This window comes from Oncorhynchus tshawytscha, unplaced genomic scaffold, assembly GCF_018296145.1.
Source record: "Oncorhynchus tshawytscha isolate Ot180627B unplaced genomic scaffold, Otsh_v2.0 Un_contig_8167_pilon_pilon, whole genome shotgun sequence".
Classification (NCBI taxonomy): domain Eukaryota; kingdom Metazoa; phylum Chordata; class Actinopteri; order Salmoniformes; family Salmonidae; genus Oncorhynchus; species Oncorhynchus tshawytscha.
This window is the reverse complement of record NW_024609354.1, coordinates 115,285-138,703: the sequence shown is the minus strand read 5'-3', so window position 1 is coordinate 138,703 and position 23,419 is coordinate 115,285. Positions and strand designations below refer to the sequence as shown.

Genomic DNA, 23,419 nt, shown 5'->3' with positions numbered 1-23,419 from the left:
TACTTTACACTTATCAAGAAAACATCCCTGGTCATCCCTACTGCCTCTGATCTGGAGGACTCACTAAACAGAGAACATCCCTGGTCATCCCTACTGCCTCTGATCTGGAGGACTCACTAAACAGAGAACATCCCTGGTCATCCCTACTGCCTCTGATCTGGAGGACTCACTAAACAGAGAACATCCCTGGTCATCCCTACTGCCTCTGATCTGGAGGGCTCACTAAACAGAGAACATCCCTGGTCATCCCTACTGCCTCTGATCTGGAGGACTCACTAAACAGAGAACATCCCTGGTCATCCCTACTGCCTCTGATCTGGTGGACTCACTAAACAGAGAACATCCCTGGTCGTCCCTACTGCCTCTGATCTGGAGGACTCACTAAACAGAGAACATCCCTGGTCATCCCTACTGCCTCTGATCTGGAGGACTCACTAAACAGAGAACATCCCTGGTCATCCCTACTGCCTCTGATCTGGAGGACTCACTAAACAGAGAACCTTCCTGGTCATCCCTACTGCCTCTGATCTGGAGGGCTCACTAAACAGAGAACATCCCTGGTCATCCCTACTGCCTCTGATCTGGAGGACTCGCTAAACAGAGAACATCCCTGGTCATCCCTACTGCCTCTGATCTGGAGGACTCACTAAACAGAGAACATCCCTGGTCATCCCTACTGCCTCTGATCTGGAGGACTCACTAAACAGAGAACATCCCTGGTCATCCCTACTGCCTCTGATCTGGAGGACTCACTAAACAGAGAACATCCCTGGTCATCCCTACTGCCTCTGATCTGGAGGACTCACTAAACAGAGAACATCCCTGGTCATCCCTACTGCCTCTGATCTGGAGGACTCGCTAAACAGAGAACATCCCTGGTCATCCCTACTGCCTCTGATCTGGAGGACTCGCTAAACAGAGAACATCCCTGGTCATCCCTACTGCCTCTGGCTCTCTGTAATGATGTCTGAGTGTTCGGTTCTGGCGGGAAAGACTGGGTTAACCAGCGAGAAAAGTGATTTATTCTCAGGATGGAACATTTGTAAAATACCGGGGAAATATTCAACCCTGATTTCGACAGATATGATTGAAGCCTGGGCTGTAATAGTTTACATAGTTAATTGTTGTTTGAAACCCCAGCAGTTTTTGGCAAAGCATGCTGTTGGAAATGTTGATTTAAATGTGTAAAAGGCTTTTCTAACCATCAATATGATGATCTAGCTAATTAGAAGGGAAAAGGGGAAGAGGATACCTAGCCAGTTGAACAACTGAATGCACTCAACCGAAAAGTGTTTTGCATTTAACCCTGCGACATCCGCAAGTCACCTTGTCCTGGAGATTTACACTGTTGTCCTGGAGACACTGTTGTCCTGGAGATTTACACTGTTATCAAAACAGACATTATTTTAAGTGTTTCTAAAATCTCTTATGGGAAAAATGAATGATGGAAAAATGACTGGAACTATTTCCTTGTTTGACCACTAGGTTTTATGGGTAATATGACTCATACTATGGTACTCCACTGCGTTGTATTCTGTCTGAAATGTGCTGTATAAATAAAGCTTGATTTGACTCTTATTCTGAAGGTGTATACAAATCCGTGACCCGAAAGCGCTTACTTATTCGTGCGTACTTTACAAACGGAGTCATTCTAACCCCCTCACAGGAGCATTTTCCTAACTACGTTTCACGCTTTTATCAATTTAGGAGTCGCAGCGAGAAGACACCGTCTTTAATTTCACAGTGAAACATGACCTCGATTCGGTTAAATCTGCCAACGTTATTGAATTGTCTCTTAATCTGCGTCACCTTGCTGTTGAATAACCGCTGCTGTGTCGTTGCCAAGTGGTATCACAGACCCAACGTTGTTTTGATCCTCACCGATGACCTGGACGTCGTTATTGGGGGCATGGTAAATCAGTTTACATTAGTTTAATATATTGGGGGCATGGTAAATCAGTTTACATTAGTTTAATATATTGGGGGCATGGTAAATCAGTTTACACTAGTTTAATATATTGGGGGCATGGTAAATCAGTTTACACTAGTTTAATATATTGGGGGCATGGTAAATCAGTTTACACTAGTTTAATATATTGGTGGTGTGTTTGAAGAACTAACGTTAGGTTGGAACTGCTATGGGCTGATGCGCGCAGTGTTTACCTTTAGTTAACGGTTAGGCTGCGGAGTTAGATAAATAGATAGCCATCACAAATAGCCCAGCTATGTTGAGGGTGTGTTGTTGTTTTGCTAAAGTTGATCATGACCTGCTAGGTTATCTACCCCCTCAAGCCTGCCTAGCCTAATCATGTCCCCGATCTCACCAGCCTACAGAACAATCATATCATGACTGGGTGTGTCAAATGTCAGGAGTCCTGCTGATCTAGGATCAGTTTAGATGTTCTTCCATAATGGATAATATTACATGGACAGGGGGAAACCTGATCCCTGATCAGTTTATGTGTTCTTCCATAATAGATAATATTACATGGACCTGATCAGCAATCCTACTTCTGAGAGTCTTGATACACATGACTACAGCAATAGCTAAAGCTGATGGACTGGGCCCTTCATAAACCTGTGATCAGTTCCTCCTCTCTAAACTAGCCTAAATCCCAAGGCAGACATGTTTTCAGTAGGTTCTATTCTCACCTTATTGTTTAGCAGGGCCCTGCTCTCACAGTCCAGGTCTTTGGCAGCCAGTCTGAACTAGTTCAGTATGCTCAGTAGGTATACTAGAAGTCTGGCCAGGAGAATCTTATGATACTGTTTGATGCTGTAATCCAGGTACGCTTTTCAGATGTTATTATTGTAAAGTTTAGAGCCGCCAGATGTTGATGACAGATCAGTGTGACATAAGTTACCGGAACAGGTGTGTCTGTGAGCTGAGGTTTCAGGATGGGACATTCTAAAACTGCATTGTGTTTCTTCAGACCCCACTGAACAAGACCAAGAAGCTGATTGGTGAAGCAGGGATCACCTTTACCAACGCTGTGAGTATCCTGTTAGGGGTTAGGGTTGGTCTCCAACGCTGTGAGTATCCTGTTCAGAGTTAGGGGTTAGGGTTGGTCTCCAACGCTGTGAGTATCCTGTTCAGGGTTAGGGGTTAGGGTTGGTCTCCAACGCTGTGAGTATCCTGTTAGGGGTTAGGGTTGGTCTCCAACACTGTGAGTATAATGTTGGGGGTTAGGGTTGGTCTCCAACGCTGTGAGTATCCTGTTCATCGTCCAACCAAATGCTTACCTGCAGGTTCCTTCTGGAAGGAGATGAATGCATGATGAGGGTTTCAGGGGCAGGACGGGAGATGAATGAGTGTAGTTGCACTGCACCAGGAGACATGCTGATGGGAGTATGTGTTGTGTTTACCCCAGTTTGTAGCCAGCCCACTGTGCTGTCCCAGCAGAGCCAGCATCCTAACAGGAAAGTATCCTCATAACCACCATGTGATCAACAACACTCTGGAGGGGAACTGCAGCAGCACGGCCTGGCAGAAGACCCAGGAGCCCAAGACCTTCCCTGCTCTACTGCAGGCCTACGCTGGTTACCAGACCTTCTTCGCTGGGAAGTACCTGAACCAGGTAAATATACCTCACCATCTCTACCACCTAACTCTACCACCTAACTCTACCACTAACCCTACGCTGGTTACCAGACCTTCTTCACTGGGAAGTACCTCAACCAGGTAAATATACCTCACCAACTCTACCACCTAACTCTACCACCTAACTCTACCACCTAACTCTACCACCTAACTCTACCACCTAACTCTACCACCTAACTCTACCACCTAACTCACCCTAACTCTACCACCTAACTCTACCACCTAACTCTACCACCTAACTCTACCACCTAACTCTACCACCTAACTCTACCACCTAACTACCACCTAACTCTACGCTGGTTACCAGACCTTCTACACTGGGAAGCACCTCAACCAGGTTATTCAATTCAAAAACAGCATTTACTTTGGACAAGTCTTAAGCAATATGACAGTATGCCACAACCATACCACACACAGCATCTTCACATCTCCTGTCATGTATGTAGGTTACACTAGACAGCATCATCATGTCCTGTGATGTATGTATGTTACACTAGACAGCATCATCAACATGTAGGTTACAGTAGAAGGATGCTGATATGTTCCTAGTCACCTAACTCTCTGTCTGTTCCTATATCCCTAACTCTGTCTGTTCCTATGTCACCTAACTCCCTGTCTGTTCCTATGTCACCTAACTCCCTGTCTGTTCCTATGTCACCTAACTCCCTGTCTGTTCCTATGTCACCTAACTCCCTGTCTGTTCCTATGTCACCTAACTCCCTGTCTGTTCCTATGTCACCTAACTCCCTGTCTGTTCCTATGTCACCTAACTCCCTGTCTGTTCCTATATCCCTAACTCTCTGTCTGTTCCTATGTCCCTAACTCCCTGTCTGTTCCTATGTCCCTAACTCCCTGTCTGTTCCTATGTCCCTAACTCTCTGTCTGTTCCTATATCCCTAACTCTCTGTCTGTTCCTATATCCCTAACTCTCTGTCTGTTCCTATATCCCTAACTCTCTGTCTGTTCCTATATCCCTAACTCTCTGTCTGTTCCTATATCCCTAACTCTCTGTCTGTTCCTATATCCCTAACTCTCTGTCTGTTCCTATATCCCTAACTCTCTGTCTGTTCCTATATCCCTTACTCTCTGTCTGTTCCTATATCCCTTACTCTCTGTCTGTTCCTATATCCCTTACTCTCTGTCTGTTCCTATATCCCTTACTCTCTGTCTGTTCCTATATCCCTTACTCTCTGTCTGTTCCTATATCCCTTACTCTCTGTCTGTTCCTATATCCCTTACTCTCTGTCTGTTCCTATATCCCTTACTCTCTGTCTGTTCCTATATCCCTTACTCTCTGTCTGTTCCTATATCCCTTACTCTCTGTCTGTTCCTATATCCCTTACTCTCTGTCTGTTCCTATATCCCTTACTCTCTGTCTGTTCCTATATCCCTTACTCTCTGTCTGTTCCTATATCCCTTACTCTCTGTCTGTTCCTATATCCCTTACTCTCTGTCTGTTCCTATATCCCTACTCTCTGTCTGTTCCTAGTCACCTAACTCTCTGTCTGTTCCTAGTCACCTAACTCTCTGTCTGTTCCTAGTCACCTAACTCTCTGTCTGTTCCTAGTCACCTAACTCTCTGTCTGTTCCTAGTCACCTAACTCTCTGTCTGTCTTACTCTCTGTCTGTTCCTATATCCCTTACTCTCTGTCTGTTCCTATATCCCTTACTCTCTGTCTGTTCCTATATCCCTTACTCTCTGTCTGTTCCTATATCCCTTACTCTCTGTCTGTTCCTATATCCCTTACTCTCTGTCTGTTCCTATATCCCTTACACTCTGTCTGTTCCTATATCCCTTACACTCTGTCTGTTCCTATATCCCTTACTCTCTGTCTGTTCCTATATCCCTTACTCTCTGTCTGTTCCTAGTCACCTAACTCTCTGTCTGTTCCTAGTCACCTAACTCTCTGTCTGTTCCTAGTCACCTAACTCTCTGTCTGTTCCTAGTCACCTAACTCTCTGTCTGTTCCTAGTCACCTAACTCTCTGTCTGTTCCTAGTCACCTAACTCTCTGTCTGTTCCTAGTCACCTAACTCTCTGTCTGTTCCTAGTCACCTAACTCTCTGTCTGTTCCTAGTCACCTAACTCTCTGTCTGTTCCTAGTCACCTAACTCTCTGTCTGTTCCTAGTCACCTAACTCTCTGTCTGTTCCTAGTCACCTAACTCTCTGTCTGTTCCTAGTCACCTAACTCTCTGTCTGTTCCTAGTCACCTAACTCTCTGTCTGTTCCTAGTCACCTAACTCTCTGTCTGTTCCTAGTCACCTAACTCTCTGTCTGTTCCTATGTCACCTAACTCTCTGTCTGTTCCTATGTCACCTAACTCTCTGTCTGTTCCTATGTCACCTAACTCTCTGTCTGTTCCTATGTCACCTAACTCTCTGTCTGTTCCTATGTCACCTAACTCTCTGTCTGTTCCTATGTCACCTAACTCTCTGTCTGTTCCTATGTCACCTAACTCTCTGTCTGTTCCATGTCACCTAACTCTCTGTCTGTTCCTAGTCACCTAACTCTCTGTCTGTTCCTAGTCACCTAACTCTCTGTCTGTTCCTATGTCACCTAACTCTCTGTCTGTTCCTATGTCACCTAACTCTCTGTCTGTTCCTATGTCACCTAACTCTCTGTCTGTTCCTATGTCACCTAACTCTCTGTCTGTTCCTAGTCACCTAACTCTCTGTCTGTTCCTAGTCACCTAACTCTCTGTCTGTTCCTAGTCACCTAACTCTCTGTCTGTTCCTAGTCACCTAACTCTCTGTCTGTTCCTAGTCACCTAACTCTTTGTCACACACTATGTGAACTAACCCTAACCCTTACCACTGAGTCACACACTAACCCTAACCCCAACCCTTACCACTGAGTCAACCCTAACCCCAACCCTAACTCTGTCTGTTCCTAACCCTTACCCTAACCCCTAAACCCTAACCCTAACCCTTACCCTCTAACCCTAACCCTTACCACTGAGTCTGTTCCTAACCCTAACCACTGAGTCACACACTATGCATCTATGTAGAGGAAGTCACCCTGTCTGGCTCTGAATCTCTGAACTGACTCTTGTTCTGTCTCTCTGACTCTTTCAGTATGGAAACTGGCTACACATGTGGTTTAGTATGGAATCGGCTATACATGTGGTTTAGTATGGAAACTGGCTACACATGTGGTTTAGTATGGAAACTGGCTATACATGTGGTTTAGGATGGAAACTGGCTCTGTCTCAGTATGGAAACTGGCTATACATGTGGTTTAGGATGGAAACTGGCTATACATGTGGTTTAGGATGGAAACTGGCTATACATGTGGTTTAGGATGGAAACTGGCTATACATGTGGTTTAGGATGGAAACTGGCTATACATGTGGTTTAGGATGGAAACTGGCTACACATGTGGTTTAGGATGGAAACTGGCTACACATGTGGTTTAGGATGGAAACTGGCTCTGTCTCAGTATGGAAACTGGCTATACATGTGGTTTAGGATGGAAACTGGCTATACATGTGGTTTAGGATGGAAACTGGCTATACATGTGGTTTAGGATGGAAACTGGCTATACATGTGGTTTAGGATGGAAACTGGCTATACATGTGGTTTAGGATGGAAACTGGCTATACATGTGGTTTAGGATGGAAACTGGCTATACATGTGGTTTAGGATGGAAACTGGCTACACATGTGGTTTAGGATGGAAACTGGCTACACATGTGGTTTAGGATGGAAACTGGCTCTGTCTCAGTATGGAATCTGGCTATACATGTGGTTTAGGATGGAAACTGGCTATACATGTGGTTTAGGATGGAAACTGGCTCTGTCTCAGTATGGAAACTGGCTATACATGTGGTTTAGGATGGAAACTGGCTATACATGTGGTTTAGTATGGAAACTGGCTACACATGTGTTTTAGGATGGAAACTGGCTATACATGTGGTTTAGGATGGAAACTGGCTACACATGTGGTTTAGTATGGAAACTGGCTCTGTCTCAGTATGGAATCTGGCTATACATGTGGTTTAGGATGGAAACTGGCTATACATGTGGTTTAGTATGGAAACTGGCTCTGTCTCAGTATGGAATCTGGCTATACATGTGGTTTAGTATGGAAACTGGCTCTGTCTCAGTCTGGAACTGGCTCTGTCTCAGTATGGAAACTGGCTCTGTCTCAGTATGGAAACTGGCTCTGTCTCAGTATGGAAACTGGCTCTGTCTCAGTATGGAAACTGGCTCTGTCTCAGTATGGAAACTGGCTCTGTCTCAGTATGGAAACTGGCTCTGTCTCAGTATGGAAACTGGCTCTGTCTCAGTATGGAAACTGGCTACACATGTGGTTTAGGATGGAAACTGGCTACACATGTGGTTTAGGATGGAAACTGGCTATACATGTGGTTTAGGATGGAAACTGGCTATACATGTGGTTTAGGATGGAAACTGGCTACACATGTGGTTTAGGATGGAAACTGGCTATACATGTGGTTTAGGATGGAAACTGGCTACACATGTGGTTTAGGATGGAAACTGGCTCTGTCTCAGTATGGAAACTGGCTATACATGTGGTTTAGGATGGAAACTGGCTCTGTCTCAGTATGGAAACTGGCTACACATGTGGTTTAGGATGGAAACTGGCTCTGTCTCAGTATGGAAACTGGCTACACATGTGGTTTAGGATGGAAACTGTCTCTGTTTCAGTATGGGAACCCAGATGCAGGAGGAGTGGAGCACGTTCCTCTGGGATGGGACTACTGGGTCGGACTGGTGAGACTACATTTATACACTATATTACTAACGTCACAACATCAGTCTAGACTCTGGTGAGAACAACATGTCACCTCAGCAGTCTAGTGAGTCTAATCTAATGGTTCACTTTGACCCCCAGAGACGTATTTCTGCCAGTATTCCTGACTCAATCATTAATCAACGGTGCTGCGTCTGCTGCTTGCTCTGGCCTAGTTTTTCCTCTGGGAAGGAAAATCACATCAATCAAAGATTGTTGACATACCTTGTTTACTATATCTGCAAGGGTAACTGAGGTTAGAGGTCACTAAAGTCAGGATCAGGAGAAAGTCGAGTGTTCCGGCAGAAACACGACAGACAACTATCTCCTCTGTGGTCTACTGTATCTAGAAACACGACAGACTACTATCTCCTCTGTGGTCTACTGAATCTAGAAACGACGGTCAACTTTATCTCCTTCACTTATTCATTTAATATTAAAATACTGTAGTGACATAGATACACTGTCTGTGTTCTATTCAGGAGAGGAACTCTAGGTACTACACTGTCTGTTCTATTCAGGAGAGGAACTCTAGGTACTACACTGTCTGTGTTCTATTCAGGAGAGGAACTCTAGGTACTACACTGTCTGTGTTCTATTCAGGAGAGGAACTCTAGGCACTACACTGCCTGTGTTCTATTCAGGAGAAGAACTCTAGGCACTACACTGTGTTCTATTCAGGAGAGGAACTCTAGGTACTACACTGTGTTCTATTCAGGAGAGGAACTCTAGGCACTACACTGTGTTCTATTCAGGAGAGGAACTCTAGGTACTACACTGTCTGTTCTATTCAGGAGAGGAACTCTAGGTACTACACTGTGTTCTATTCAGGAGAGGAACTCTAGGCACTACACTGTCTGTTCTATTCAGGAGAGGAACTCTAGGTACTACACTGCCTGTGTTCTATTCAGGAGAGGAACTCTAGGCACTACACTGTCTGTTCTATTCAGGAGAAGAACTCTAGGCACTACACTGTGTTCTATTCAGGAGAGGAACTCTAGGCACTACACTGCCTGTGTTCTATTCAGGAGAGGAACTCTAGGTACTACACTGTCTGTGTTCTATTCAGGAGAGGAACTCTCGGTACTACACTGTCTGTGTTCTATTCAGGAGAGGAACTCTAGGTACTACACTGTCTGTTCTATTCAGGAGAGGAACTCTAGGTACTACACTGTCTGTTCTATTCAGGAGAGGAACTATAGGTACTACACTGTCTGTTCTATTCAGGAGAGGAACTCTAGGTACTACACTGTCTGTTCTATTCAGGAGAGGAACTCTAGGTACTACACTGCCTGTGTTCTATTCAGGAGAAGAACTCTAGGCACTACACTGTGTTCTATTCAGGAGAAGAACTCTAGGCACTACACTGTCTGTGTTCTATTCAGGAGAGGAACTCTAGGCACTACACTGTCTGTGTTCTATTCAGGAGAGGAACTCTAGGTACTACACTGTCTGTGTTCTATTCAGGAGAGGAACTCTAGGTACTACACTGTCTGTGTTCTATTCAGGAGAGGAACTCTAGGTACTACAACGACACACTGTCTGTGTTCTATTCAGGAGAGGAACTCTAGGTACTACACTGTCTGTGTTCTATTCAGGAGAGGAACTCTAGGTACTACACTGTGTTCTATTCAGGAGAGGAACTCTAGGTACTACACTGTCTGTGTTCTATTCAGGAGAGGAACTCTCGGTACTACAACTACACACTGTCTGTGAATGGGAAGCCTAAGAAGCATGGAGGGAACTACAGTGAAGACTACCTGACAGATGTACTGGTAAGAAGATCTGCTAGTAGTCCTACTGAAGGACACACCTAACCACCTCTATCTCTGTCCACTAACTCCTGGTCTGATCACTACAGCGTCAGTCTGGGATTAACACTACCTCTGTCTCTGTCCTCTCTAGACTTCCACCAGTCTAACTACCTCTGTCTCTGTCCTCTCCAGACCAACATGTCTCTAGACTTCCTCCAGTCTAACTACCTCTGTCTCTGTCCTCTCCAGACTTCCTCCAGTCTAACTACCTCTGTCTCTGTCCTCTCCAGACCAACATGTCTCTAGACTTCCTCCAGTATAAGTCTAACTACCGTCCGTTCTTCATGATGGTTTCGACCCCCGCCCCCCACGCCCCCTGGACCCCCGCCCCACAGTACCAGGACCGTTTCCAGGACCTCAAGGCCCCTCGAGACCCCAACTTCAACGTCCATGGGAAGGTAGGCTCCAAACATGGAAACAACCACACCATACCACACCATACCACACCACACCAACCATACCATACCACACCACACCACACCAACCATACCATACCACACCATCCATACCACACCACAACAAGCCACACCAACCACACCACACCAACATACCACACCACACCACAACAACCACACCACAACAACCACACCACAACAACCATACCACAACAACCACACCACACCACACCAACCATACCACACCACACCACACCAACCATACCATACCACAACAACCATACCACACCACACCACAACAACCATACCACAACAACCATACCAACCACACCACAACAACCATACCACACCAATAACCACACCAACCACACCATACCAACCACACCACAACAACCATACCACACCACAACAACCATACCACACCACAACAACCATACCACACCAACCATACCACACCAACACCACACCATACCACACCAATAACCACACCAACCACACCACAACAACCACACCATACCAACAACCACACCAACCATACCATACCACACCAACAACAACCACACCACACCAACCACACCACACCAACCACACCATACCACACCACACCACCCATACCACACCACAACAACCATACCAACCACACCACAACAACCAGACCATACCACACCACCCACACACCATACCACACCAACCATACCACACCTACCACACCAATAACCATACCAACCACACCACACCACAACAAACCACACCACACCAACCATACCACACCAACCATACCACACCAACCATACCAACCACACCACAACAACCATACCACACCACAACAACCATACCACACCACAACAACCATACCACACCACAACAACCACACCATACCAACAACCATACCACACCACACCAACCACACCACAACAACCATACCACACCACAACAACCATAACAACCACACCACACCAACCACACCACACCAACCACACCACACCAACCACACCACACCAACCACACCACAACAACCATACCACACCACAACAACCATACCAACCACACCACAACAACCATACCACACCACAACAACCATACCACACCACACCACAACAACCACACCATACCAACAACCATACCACACCACACCAACCACACCACCACACAACCACAACCATACCACACCACAACAACCATAACAACCACACCACAACAACCATACCACACCAACCATACCACACCAACACCACACCACACCATACCACACCTACCACACCAATAACCACACCAACCACAACACCATACCAACAACCATACCACACCAACCATACCACCAACCATACCACACCAACCATACCACACCAACCATACCACACCACACCACACCACACCACACCATACCACACCACAACAACAACCACACCACACCAACCACACCACACCAACCACACCACACCAACCACACCACACCAACCACACCACACCAACCAGACCATACCACACCACCCACACACCATACCACACCACACCAACCACACCAATAACCATACCAACCACACCACACCACAACAAACCACACCACACCAACCATACCATACCACACCACAACAACCATACCATACCACACCACAACAACCATACCATACCACACCACAACAACCATACCAACCACCACAACCACACACACAACCATACCACACCACAACAACCACACCATACCAACCACACCATACCAACCACACCACACCACCACCCACAACAACCAGACCATACCACACCACCCACACACCATACCACACCACACCAACCACACCAATAACCATACCACACCACAACAAACCACACCACACCAACCATACCATACCACACCACACCAACCATACCATACCACACCACAACAACCATACCAACCACACCACAACAACCATACCAACCACACCACAACAACCATACCACACCACAACAACCCTACCACACCACCAACCACACCATACCAACCACACCACAACAACCACACCATACCAACAACCATACCACACCACACCAACCACACCAACCATACCATTTAGGGGGAACGCCTGTTCGTCCTCTGTACCGTTTTAGGGGGGACGCCTGTTCGGGGGGGGACGCCTGTTCGTCCTCTGTACCGTTTTAGGGGGGACGCCTGTTCGTCCTCTGTACCGTTTTAGTGGGGGAACGCCTGTTCGTCCTCTGTACCGTTTTAGTGGGGGAACGCCTGTTCGTCCTCTGTACCGTTTTAGGGGGAACGCCTGTTACGTCCTCTGTACCGTTTTAGGGGGGACGCCTGTTGTTCGTCCTCTGTACCGTTTTAGGGGGAACGCCTGTTGTTCCCTCTGTACCGTTTTAGGGGGAACGCCTGTTCGTCCTCTGTACCGTTTTAGGGGGAAGGTCTGTTCGTCCTCTGTACCGTTTTAGGGGGAACGCCTGTTCGTCCTCTGTACCGTTTTAGGGGGGAACGCCTGTTCGTCCTCTGTACCGTTTTAGGGGGAACGCCTGTTCGTCCTCTGTACCGTTTTTAGGGGGAACGCCCTCTGTACCGTTTAGGGGGGAAGGTCTGTTCCCTCTGTACCGTTTTAGGGGGAACGCCTGTTCGTCCTCTGTACCGGTTTAGGGGGAACGCCTGTTCGTCCTCTGTACCGTTTTAGGGGGAACGCCTGTTCGTCCTCTGTACCGTTTTAGGGGGAACGCCTGTTCGTCCTCTGTACCGTTTTAGGGGGAACGCCTGTTCGTCCTCTGTACCGTTTTAGGGGGAACGCCTGTTCGTCCTCTGTACCGTTTTAGGGGGAACGCCTGTTCGTCCTCTGTACCGTTTTAGGGGGAACGCCTGTTCGTCCTCTGTACCGTTTTAGGGGGGGGGGAACGCCTGTTCGTCCTCTGTACCGTTTTAGGGGGAACGCCTGTTCGTCCTCTGTACCGTTTTAGGGGGCCTGTTCGTCCTCTGTACGCCTGTTCGTCCTCTGTACCGTTTTAGGGGGAAACGCCTGTTCGTCCTCTGTACCGTTTTAGGGGGAACGCCTGTTCGTCCTCTGTACCGTTTTAGGGGGAACGCCTGTTCGTCCTCTGTACCGTTTTAGGGGGAACGCCTGTTCGTCCTCTGTACCGTTTTAGGGGGAACGCCTGTTCGTCCTCTGTACCGTTTTTAGGGGGAACGCCTGTTCGTCCTCTGTACCGTTTTAGGGGGGGAACGTCTCTTCGTCCTCTGTACTGTTTTAGGGTCAGTAACCGAAAGGTTTCTGGTTCGAACCCCCGAGACGTTCTTCTCTTGAGCAAGGCAGTTACCCCTAACAATAATGCTTTATGGGAGCTGATGTCGTTGACGTGGATTTAGGCAGTCCCCCGCACCTCAGGGGTTGGGTTAAATGCTGAAGACACATTTCAGTGCTTTCAGACTAGGTATCCCCTCTCCTTTCCCACTGTCTGATGGCCACGTCTGACCTCTCAACACACCACAGAGACCTACCAGTTAATTAGTGCTCTGTCTGTCCCATAATGACCTCTCAACACACCACAGAGACCTACCAGTTAATTAGTGCTCTATCTGTCCCATAATGACCTTCTCCAGGACAAGCACTGGCTGATCAGACAGGCCAAGACTCCCATGACCAACTCCTCTATCGAGTTGCTGGACGAGGCCTACAGGAAACGGTTAGTAGTACTTCCTCTTCTCTCTCCTCCCATCTTCTCTCACAACACCCCCTATCCTTTATGAGTTATAATGTATCCTTTGAGTTATAATATATCCCCCTATCCTTTATGAGTTATAATGTATCCCCCTATCCTTTGAGTTATAATGTATCCCCCTATCCTTTATGAGTTATAATGTATCCCCCTATCCTTTATGAGTTATAATGTATCCCCCTATCCTTTATGAGTTATAATGTATCCCCCTATCCTTTATGAGTTATAATGTATCCCCCTATCCTTTATGAGTTATAATGTATCCCCCTATCCTTTATGAGTTATAATGTATCCCCCTATCCTTTATGAGTTATAATGTATCCCCCTATCCTTTATGAGTTATAATGTATCCCCCCTATCCTATATGAGTTATAATGTATCCCCCTATCCTTTATGAGTTATAATGTATCCCCCTATCCTTTATGAGTTATAATGTATCCCCCCATCCTTTGAGTTATAATGTATCCCCCTATCCTTTATGGGTTATAATGTATCCCCCTATCCTTTATGGGTTATAATGTATCCCCCCTATCCTTTATGGGTTATAATGTATCCCCCTATCCTTTATGGGTTATAATGTTTGCCCTCTCCCCCACTAGGTGGCGTACTCTGCTGTCAGTGGATGACTTGGTGGAGAAGGTGGTGAAGAGGTTAGAGGTCAGAGGGGAACTGGACAACACTTACATCATCTTTACCTCAGACAACGGATACCACACAGGTACACGGCAGGTAGCCTAGTGGTTAGAGCGTTGGAGCGTTGGACTACCGTAACCAGTAGGTTGCAAGTTCAAACCCCCCAGCTGACAAGGTACAAATCTGTCGTTCTCCCCCTGAACAGGCAGTTAACCCACTTTTCCTAGGCCGTCATTGAAAATAAGAATTTGTTCTTAACTGACTTGCCTGGTTCAATAAAGGTAAAATAAAAAAAATATATATAAAAAAACACAACACACCGGACACAGGTACACAACACACCGGACACAGGTACACAACACACCTGACACAGGTACACAACACACCTGACACAGGTACACAACACACCTGACACAGGTACACAACACAGGTACACAACACACACACACTGCCTTCAGAAAAGTAAAGCTCCACCCCTCCTAAGAGGATAGATACCACTCTGCTGATTCCCACCCACCCAGGTCAGTTCTCTCTCCCCCTGGATACCACTCTGCTGACCCCCCTCCTCCCTCCCCCACCCCCCAGGTCAGTTCTCTCTCCCCTTGGATAAGAGGCAGCTGTATGAGTCTGATATAAGAGTTCCTCTGCTGATCCGAGGGCCCAACATCAAGCCTAACCAGACCACCGGGCTGGCAGTCCAGAACGTTGACCTGGGTCCTACCATCCTGGACATGGCCGGTTACAACGTCAGCAAGACTGCCATGGACGGCATGTCCTTCCTGTCTGTGCTGGTGAGAACCCACTATACTATATATAACACCTAGTACAACGGCATGTCCTTCCTGTCTGTACTGGTGAGAACCCACTATACTATATATAACACCTAGTACAACGTCATGTACTTCCTGTCTGTACTGGTGAGAACCCACTATACTATATATAACACCTAGTACAACGTCATGTACTTCCTGTCTGTACTGGTGAGAACCCATACAGAACCCACTATACTATATATAACACCTAGTACAACGTCATGTCCTTCCTGTCTGTACTGGTGAGAACCCACTATACTATATATAACACCTAGTACAACGTCATGTCCTTCCTGTCTGTACTGGTGAGAACTCACTATATATAACACCTAGTACAACGTCATGTCCTTCCTGTCTGTACTGGTGAGAACCCACTATACTATATATAACACCTAGTACAACGTCATGTCCTTCCTGTCTGTACTGGTGAGAACTCACTATACTATATATAACACCTAGTACAACGTCATGTCCTTCCTGTCTGTACTGGTGAGAACCCACTATACTATATATAACACCTAGTACAACGTCATGTCCTTCCTGTCTGTACTGGTGAGAACCCACTATACTATATATAACACCTAGTACAACGTCATGTACTTCCTGTCTGTACTGGTGAGAACCCATACAGAACCCACTATACTATATATAACACCTAGTACAACGTCATGTCCTTCCTGTCTGTACTGGTGAGAACCCACTATACTATATATAACACCTAGTACAACGTCAACGTAGCCTAGCGCAACGTAGCCTAGACATGGTGGCAGTTGTGTGTATTCTCTGTGTTTAACTGGTGTGTGTTCTCTGTGTTTAACTGGTGTGTGTTCTCTGTGTTTAACTGGTGTGTGTGTTCTCTGTGTTTAACTGGTGTGTGTGTTCTCTGTGTTTAACTGGTGTGTGTATTCTCTGTGTTTAACTGGTGTGTGTATTCTCTGTGTTTAACTGGTGTGTGTATTCTCTGTGTTTAACTGGTGTGTGTATTCTCTGTGTTTAACTGGTGTGTGTATTCTCTGTGTTTAACTGGTGTGTGTATTCTCTGTGTTTAACTGGTGTGTGTATTCTCTGTGTTTAACTGGTGTGTGTGTGTGTATTGTGTCAGGAGGGATCAGTGTTTAACTGGTGTGTGTATTCTCTGTGTCAGGAGGGATCAGTGTTTAACTGGTGTGTGTGTATTCTCTGTGTCAGGAGGGATCAGTGTTTAACTGGTGTGTGTGTATTCTCTGTGTTTAACTGGTGTGTGTATTCTCTGTGTCAGGAGGGATCAGTGTTTAACTGGTGTGTGTGTATTCTCTGTGTCAGGAGGGATCTGTGAACAGCACTATGTGGAGAACAGACTTCCTGGTGGAGTATGAAGGGGAGGGGTCTAATGTGTCTGATCCCGCCTGCCCCCTGCTGGGTCCTGGGGTCTCCGTATGTTTCCCTGACTGTGTGTGTGAGGACTCCTTCAACAACACGTACGCCTGCGTTCGTACTGTCGCCCCTTCTGCCAACCTCCAGTACTGCGAGTTTGATGACAACGAGGTAAAAGGGAGAGAACTGTTTAGTCACTAGGGCTGTGTAGACATGTCTCACCAGCTAATATCTCTCTGTGTTCCCCAGGTGTATATCATTACAGTAGACCCCTACCAGGTCATTAGTAATATCTCTCTCTGTGTTCCCCAGGTGTATAAACATTACAGTAGACCCCTACCAGGTCATTAGTAATAACTAACTCTCTCTGTGTTCCCCAGGTGTATAACATTACAGTAGACCCCTACCAGGTCATTAGTAATAACTAACTCTCTCTGTGTTCCCCAGGTGTATAACATTACAGTAGACCCCTACCAGGTCATTAGTAATAATTAACTCTCTCTGTGTTCCCCAGATGTATAACATTACAGTAGACCCCTACCAGGTCATTAGTAATAATTAACTCTCTGTGTTCCCCAGGTGTATAACATTACAGTAGACCCCTACCAGGTCATTAGTAATAACTAACTCTCTGTGTTCCCCAGGTGTATAAACATTACAGTAGACCCCTACCAGGTCATTAGTAATAACTAACTCTCTGTGTTCCCCAGGTGTTTGTAGAGGTATATAACATTACAGTAGACCCCTATCAGGTCATTAGTAATAACTAACTCTGTGTTCCCCAGGTGTATAACATTACAGTAGACCCCTACCAGGTCATTAGTAATAACTAACTCTCTGTGTTCCCCAGGTGTTTGTAGAGGTATATAACATTACAGTAGACCCCTACCAGGTCATTAGTAATAACTAACTCTCTCTCTGTGTTCCCCAGGTGTATAAACATTACAGTAGACCCCTACCAGGTCATTAGTAATATCTCTCTCTCTGTGTTCCCCAGGTGTATAACATTACAGTAGACCCCTACCAGGTCATTAGTAATAATTAACTCTCTCTGTGTTCCCCAGGTGTTTGTAGAGGTATATAACATTACAGTTGACCCCTACCAGCTCATTAACCTGGCTAAGACCATCGACCAGGAAGTCCTGGAGAAGATGAACCACAGACTAATGATGCTCCAGTCCTGTTCTGGACAGTCCTGTAGGACCCCTGGGGTCTACGATACACGGTATGCACGGTACACTGACCAACCACCCAGCTCTACCCCCCTCTCCTCTCCTCTCCCCAGACCACCCAGCTCTACCCCCCTCTCCTCTCCCCAGACCACCCAGCTCTACCCCCCCCTCTCCTCTCCCCAGACCACCCAGCTCTAACCACCCCTCTGTTCTTCTCTCTGCAGATATACGTTTGACCCTCACCTGATGTTCAGTAACAGGAGCCACCGGCGCAACAGGCTGAGACGGGCCTGAAATGAGGAGAGGAGGGCTGTCTGAGCCTGTGCTGCTGTTCCCTAGTGTCTGAGACCTCAGCCCTGTAGGGGTTGGAGGGGGACCTTCTGCAAACTCCACACTACAGCACTTTTAACAGTCTGTACACAACACCCCCGTCTACACTGTGTTTGGACACAGTATCACCCATTGATTGGTTATTTTAAGACACTGTTTGACTGATTTTTAATTTTACATGTTGTGTTTGTTAATTATGCGAGGAAAATCAATTACCTCAAATCAGCTGTTTTTCAAATAATATTAACAAGGTTTGACCTGCTACAGTAGGACTAGAAACCATACCTGTTGTTCCTCTTTCTCTCAGTAGGACTAGAAACCATTCCTGTTGTTCCTCTTTCTCCCAGTAGGACTAGAAACCATTCCTGTTGTTCCTCTTTCTCCCAGTAGGACTAGAAACCATTCCTGTTGTTCCTCTTTCCCCCAGTAGGACTAGAAACCATTTTGGTTGTTCCTCTTTCCCCCAGTAGGACTAGAAACCATACCTGTTGTTCCTCTTTCTCCCAGGAGGACTAGAAACCATTCTGGTTGTTCCTCTTTCTCTCAGTAGGACTAGAAACCATTCCTGTTGTTCCTCTTTCCCCCAGTAGGACTAGAAACCATTTCAGTTGTTCCTCTTTCTCCCAGTAGGACTAGAAACCATTCTGGTTGTTCCTCTTTCTCCCAGTGGGACCAGAAACAGGTCATTTTGGAGTCACTTCTATTGTATATAAGAATAGAATATGTTTCTGAACGCTTCTACATTAATGTGGATGCTACCATGGTTACGGATAATCCTGAATTAATCCACTTTTAATGTAGAAGTGTTCAGAAACATGTTCTATTCTTATTTAAAAAGGTAAAAGTGACTCCAAATGACCATTATTTGTATTGGGCACAAAATGATCTGATCTACAACCAAAACAAACAGCCAATGCATCCACGTTTCTAGAGTCACAGCTGGATGTCGTCATTGTGTTCTAAGAATCTGGGACAATGTGTTTTACCACTTTAATACACACCAGTGAATTTGTCCCAATACTTTTGGTACCTTAAAGGAGGGGGACTATGGTCAAAAAGGGCTGTAGTTTCTAAACGGTTCACCCAATATGGATGAAAATACCCTCAGAGCCAAAACAACCTAAATGGGTCCCTGTCTCAATACTGTTGGAGATCACTGTATCATTTCCAATCCATAGTGCTGGAGTACAGAGCCAAAACAACCAACATGGGTCCCTAGTGGTACGGACAGAAACAGTGGAGGGGGAGTCTAGTGGTACGGACAGAAACAGTGGAGGGGGAGTCTAGTGGTACGGACAGAAACAGTGGAGGGGGAGTCTAGTGGTACGGACAGAAACAGTGGAGGGGGAGTCTGTAGTGGTACGGGCAGAAACAGTGGAGGGGGAGTCTGTAGTGGTACGGGCAGAAACAGTGGAGGGGGAGTCTGTAGTGGTACGGACAGAAACAGTGGAGGGGAGTCTAGTGGTACGGACAGAAACAGTGGAGGGGGAGTCTAGTGGTACGGACAGAAACAGTGGAGGGGAGTCTAGTGGTACGGACAGAAACAGTGGAGGGGGAGTCTAGTGGTACGGACAGAAACAGTGGAGGGGAGTCTGTAGTGGTACGGACAGAAACAGTGGAGGGGGAGTCTAGTGGTACGGACAGAAACAGTGGAGGGGGAGTCTAGTGGTACGGACAGAAACCGTGGAGGGGTCAGGGAGACGGAGGGCCTTTAACTGAACATCTTCTGATGTGTTGCCATGACAGCACATCAACCAGCATCAACTTTGTGTTTGTAATTCCAGAGGGTTTCTTGTTGATTATAACTGATCTTATGGATATCCATCTACAGGGTGCATTTAGTTACGTTACAGAAATAAATGTCCACTTTAATTTCCGTTAACCTGTTTGGATTGTCTCTACACAGTCAGACTAATCACACACAGCGAACCTGCCAATCATATAATTCAACCGTATCCATTGGCCAGCCTCTGATGCGCTTTCCAATCTGTCAAAACGTTTCCATGGTTTTGCACATTTTTATTTTTCGATATTAGTTTTTTGTTATGCGGTTGTTCCATTTCTGGGTGTTTTGTCCAATAAACTAACGGTATTCTGAAATCACTTCCTGGTTCGTGGTGTTTAAAATGTACTGTTGGAAAACAGAGATCTGACCACAGTCATAGTACAACATGTTACCCCAGTGGTCACTAACCCTGCTTCTAGAGAAGGGGTGCAGGGGTTTGTTCCAGCACAGCACTAACTTACCTCCAAACAGGAACACTGCCAGATCAAGGTTGATTCGTCTAGGTGTTCCCAAACGGGGGTACGGGGTGCTGTCGGGGGTACGCCAAATAAAAATGTGATTCACATTTTCAAATGGTCCGTTTATTTTCCAATGATTTTTTTTTCTCGCCTGATTAGCCTCGTTTCACTGCCAAAAATACAATTACCATCTAGTGTTGAGTGAAATAACAACACAAATACAGGTATCCTAGTCAAATAATTAACATCCAATCGCGTGAACCGTTACTCATCCAATCGCGTGAACCGTTACTCATCCAATCGCGTGAACCGTTACTCTCTCACAGGAAACCTTCTCTCTTGCGAAAACACTTAAACCAAACATGTCAATTTGAAAAATAAGCCACAGGAGTTTTTTGAGCGAGAATAAAGACTTTTGAGTAGTAAGACATGTATAAAAGCAACAGATACCATTAATAAGAAGGAGCTAGAAGCGTTTTATATGGTGAGCTACCAGGTGGCTAGGACAGGCAAGACCCATACTATTGTGGAGGAGTGGCTAGGACAGGCAAGCCCCATACTATTGTGGAGGAGTGGCTGGGACAGGCAAGACCCATACTCAAATCAAATTTATTTATATAGCCCTTCGTACATCAGCTGATATCTCAAAGTGCTGTACAGAAACCCAGCCTAAAACCCCAAACAGCAAGCAATGCAGGTGTAGAAGCACGGTGGCTAGGAAAAACTCACTAGAAAGGCCAAAACCTAGGAAGAAACCTAGAGAGGATAAGCGTGTTTAGAAACAGAAAGACATCTAGAATATGCAGAATTTTAAATTGAAGATCTAACCTATGTGGGGTGGCCAGTCCTCTTCTGGCTGTGCCGGGTGGAGATTATAACAGAACATGACCAAGATGTTCAAATGTTCATAAATGACCAGCATGGTCGTATAATAATTAGGCAGAACAGTTGAAACTGGAGCAGCAGCACGGTCAGGTGGAATGGGGACAGCAAGGAGTCATGTCAGGTAGTCCTGGGTCATGGTCCTAGAGCTCATGTCCTCCGAGAGAGAGAGAGAATTAGAGAACGCACACTTAGATTCACACAGGACACCGAATAGGACAGGAGAAGTACTCCAGATATAACAAACTGACCCTAGCCCCCCGACACAAACTACTGCAGCATAAATACTGGAGGCTGAGACAGGAGGGGTCAGGAGACACTGTGGCCCCATCCGAGGACACCCCCGGACAGGGCCAAACAGGAAGGATATAACCCCACCCACTTTGCCAAAGCACAGCCCCCACACCACTATACTATTGTGGAGGAGTGGCTAGGACAGACAAGCCCCATACTATTGTGGAGGAGTGGCTAGGACAGACAAGCCCCATACTATTGTGGAGGACTTCATTCTTCCTGTTGGCTGGGACAATGCTGGGGGAAAAGGCCCAAAAACTATACAGACAATGGCTCCATCAAACACTGTTTCCCGACGCATCAGTGACATGGCAGGAGATGTTTTGAAACAATTACTGCTCTGCAAACAAGCCAGTGAATTATATGCATTACAGCTGGATGAGTCAACAGACGTGGTGAGGCCTGGCACAGCTCCTGGTATATGTCTGTTACAGCTGGATGAGTCAACAGGTCCTGGCATATGTCTGTTACAGCTGGATGAGTCAACAGGTCCTGGCACAGCTCCTGGTATATGTCTGTTACAGCTGGATGAGTCAACAGGCCTGGCACAGCTCCTGGTATATGTCTGTTACAACTGCATGAGTCAACAGGTCTGGCACAGCTCCTGGTATATGTCTGTTACAACTGGATGAGTCAACAGGTCTGGCACAGCTCCTGGTATATGTCTGTTACAGCTGGATGAGTCAACAGGTCTGGCACAGCTCCTGGTATATGTCTGTTACAACTGCATGAGTCAACAGGTCTGGCACAGCTCCTGGTATATGTCTGTTACAACTGGATGAGTCAACAGGTCCTGGCACAGCTCCTGGTATATGTCTGTTACAACTGGATGAGTCAACAGGTCTGGCACAGCTCCTGGTATATGTCTGTTACAACTGGATGAGTCAACAGGTCCTGGCACAGCTCCTGGTATATGTCTGTTACAGCTGGATGAGTCAACAGGTCCTGGCACAGCTCCTGGTATATGTCTGTTACAGCTGGATGAGTCAACAGGTCCTGGCACAGCTCCTGGTATATGTCTGTTACAACTGGATGAGTCAACAGGTCCTGGCACAGCTCCTGGTATATGTCTGTCACAGCTGGATGAGTCAACAGGTCCTGGCACAGCTCCTGGTATATGTCTGTTACATCTGGATGAGTCAACAGGTCCTGGCACAGCTCCTGGTATATGTCTGTTACAGCTGGATGAGTCAACAGGTCCTGGCATAGCTCCTGGTATATGTCTGTTACAGCTGGATGAGTCAACAGGTCCTGGCACAGCTCCTGGTATATGTCTGTTACAACTGGATGAGTCAACAGGTCCTGGCACAGCTCCTGGTATATGTCTGTTACAGCTGGATGAGTCAACAGGTCCTGGCATATGTCTGTTACAGCTGGATGAGTCAACAGGTCCTGGCTCAGCTCCTGGTATATGTCTGTTACAGCTGGATGAGTCAACAGGTCCTGGCAC

General features: G+C 46.4%; 1 protein-coding gene across 2 annotated transcripts; it reads left to right on the top strand.

The window, feature by feature from the left end:
- The first annotated feature begins 1,589 nt into the window (after positions 1 to 1,589).
- LOC121844647 (N-acetylglucosamine-6-sulfatase-like) lies at positions 1,590 to 20,652 on the top strand. Of its 2 annotated transcripts, XM_042314975.1 has the most exons (12): positions 1,591 to 1,912; positions 2,934 to 2,993; positions 3,372 to 3,578; positions 8,272 to 8,337; positions 10,033 to 10,131; positions 10,401 to 10,568; positions 14,134 to 14,216; positions 14,849 to 14,967; positions 15,468 to 15,673; positions 16,997 to 17,218; positions 18,112 to 18,272; positions 18,444 to 20,652. In XM_042314975.1, exons 1-12 carry the CDS (start codon positions 1,751 to 1,753, stop codon positions 18,511 to 18,513), a joined length of 1,623 nt encoding a protein of 540 aa, XP_042170909.1. In that variant the 5' UTR covers positions 1,591 to 1,750; the 3' UTR covers positions 18,514 to 20,652. The 2 variants fall into 2 exon arrangements, with proteins under 2 accessions (XP_042170910.1, XP_042170909.1); XM_042314976.1 differs by lacking the exons at positions 18,112 to 18,272; positions 18,444 to 20,652 and adding an exon at positions 17,758 to 17,974 and having other exon boundaries at positions 1,590 to 1,912.
- The last annotated feature ends 2,767 nt before the right edge of the window (positions 20,653 to 23,419 follow it).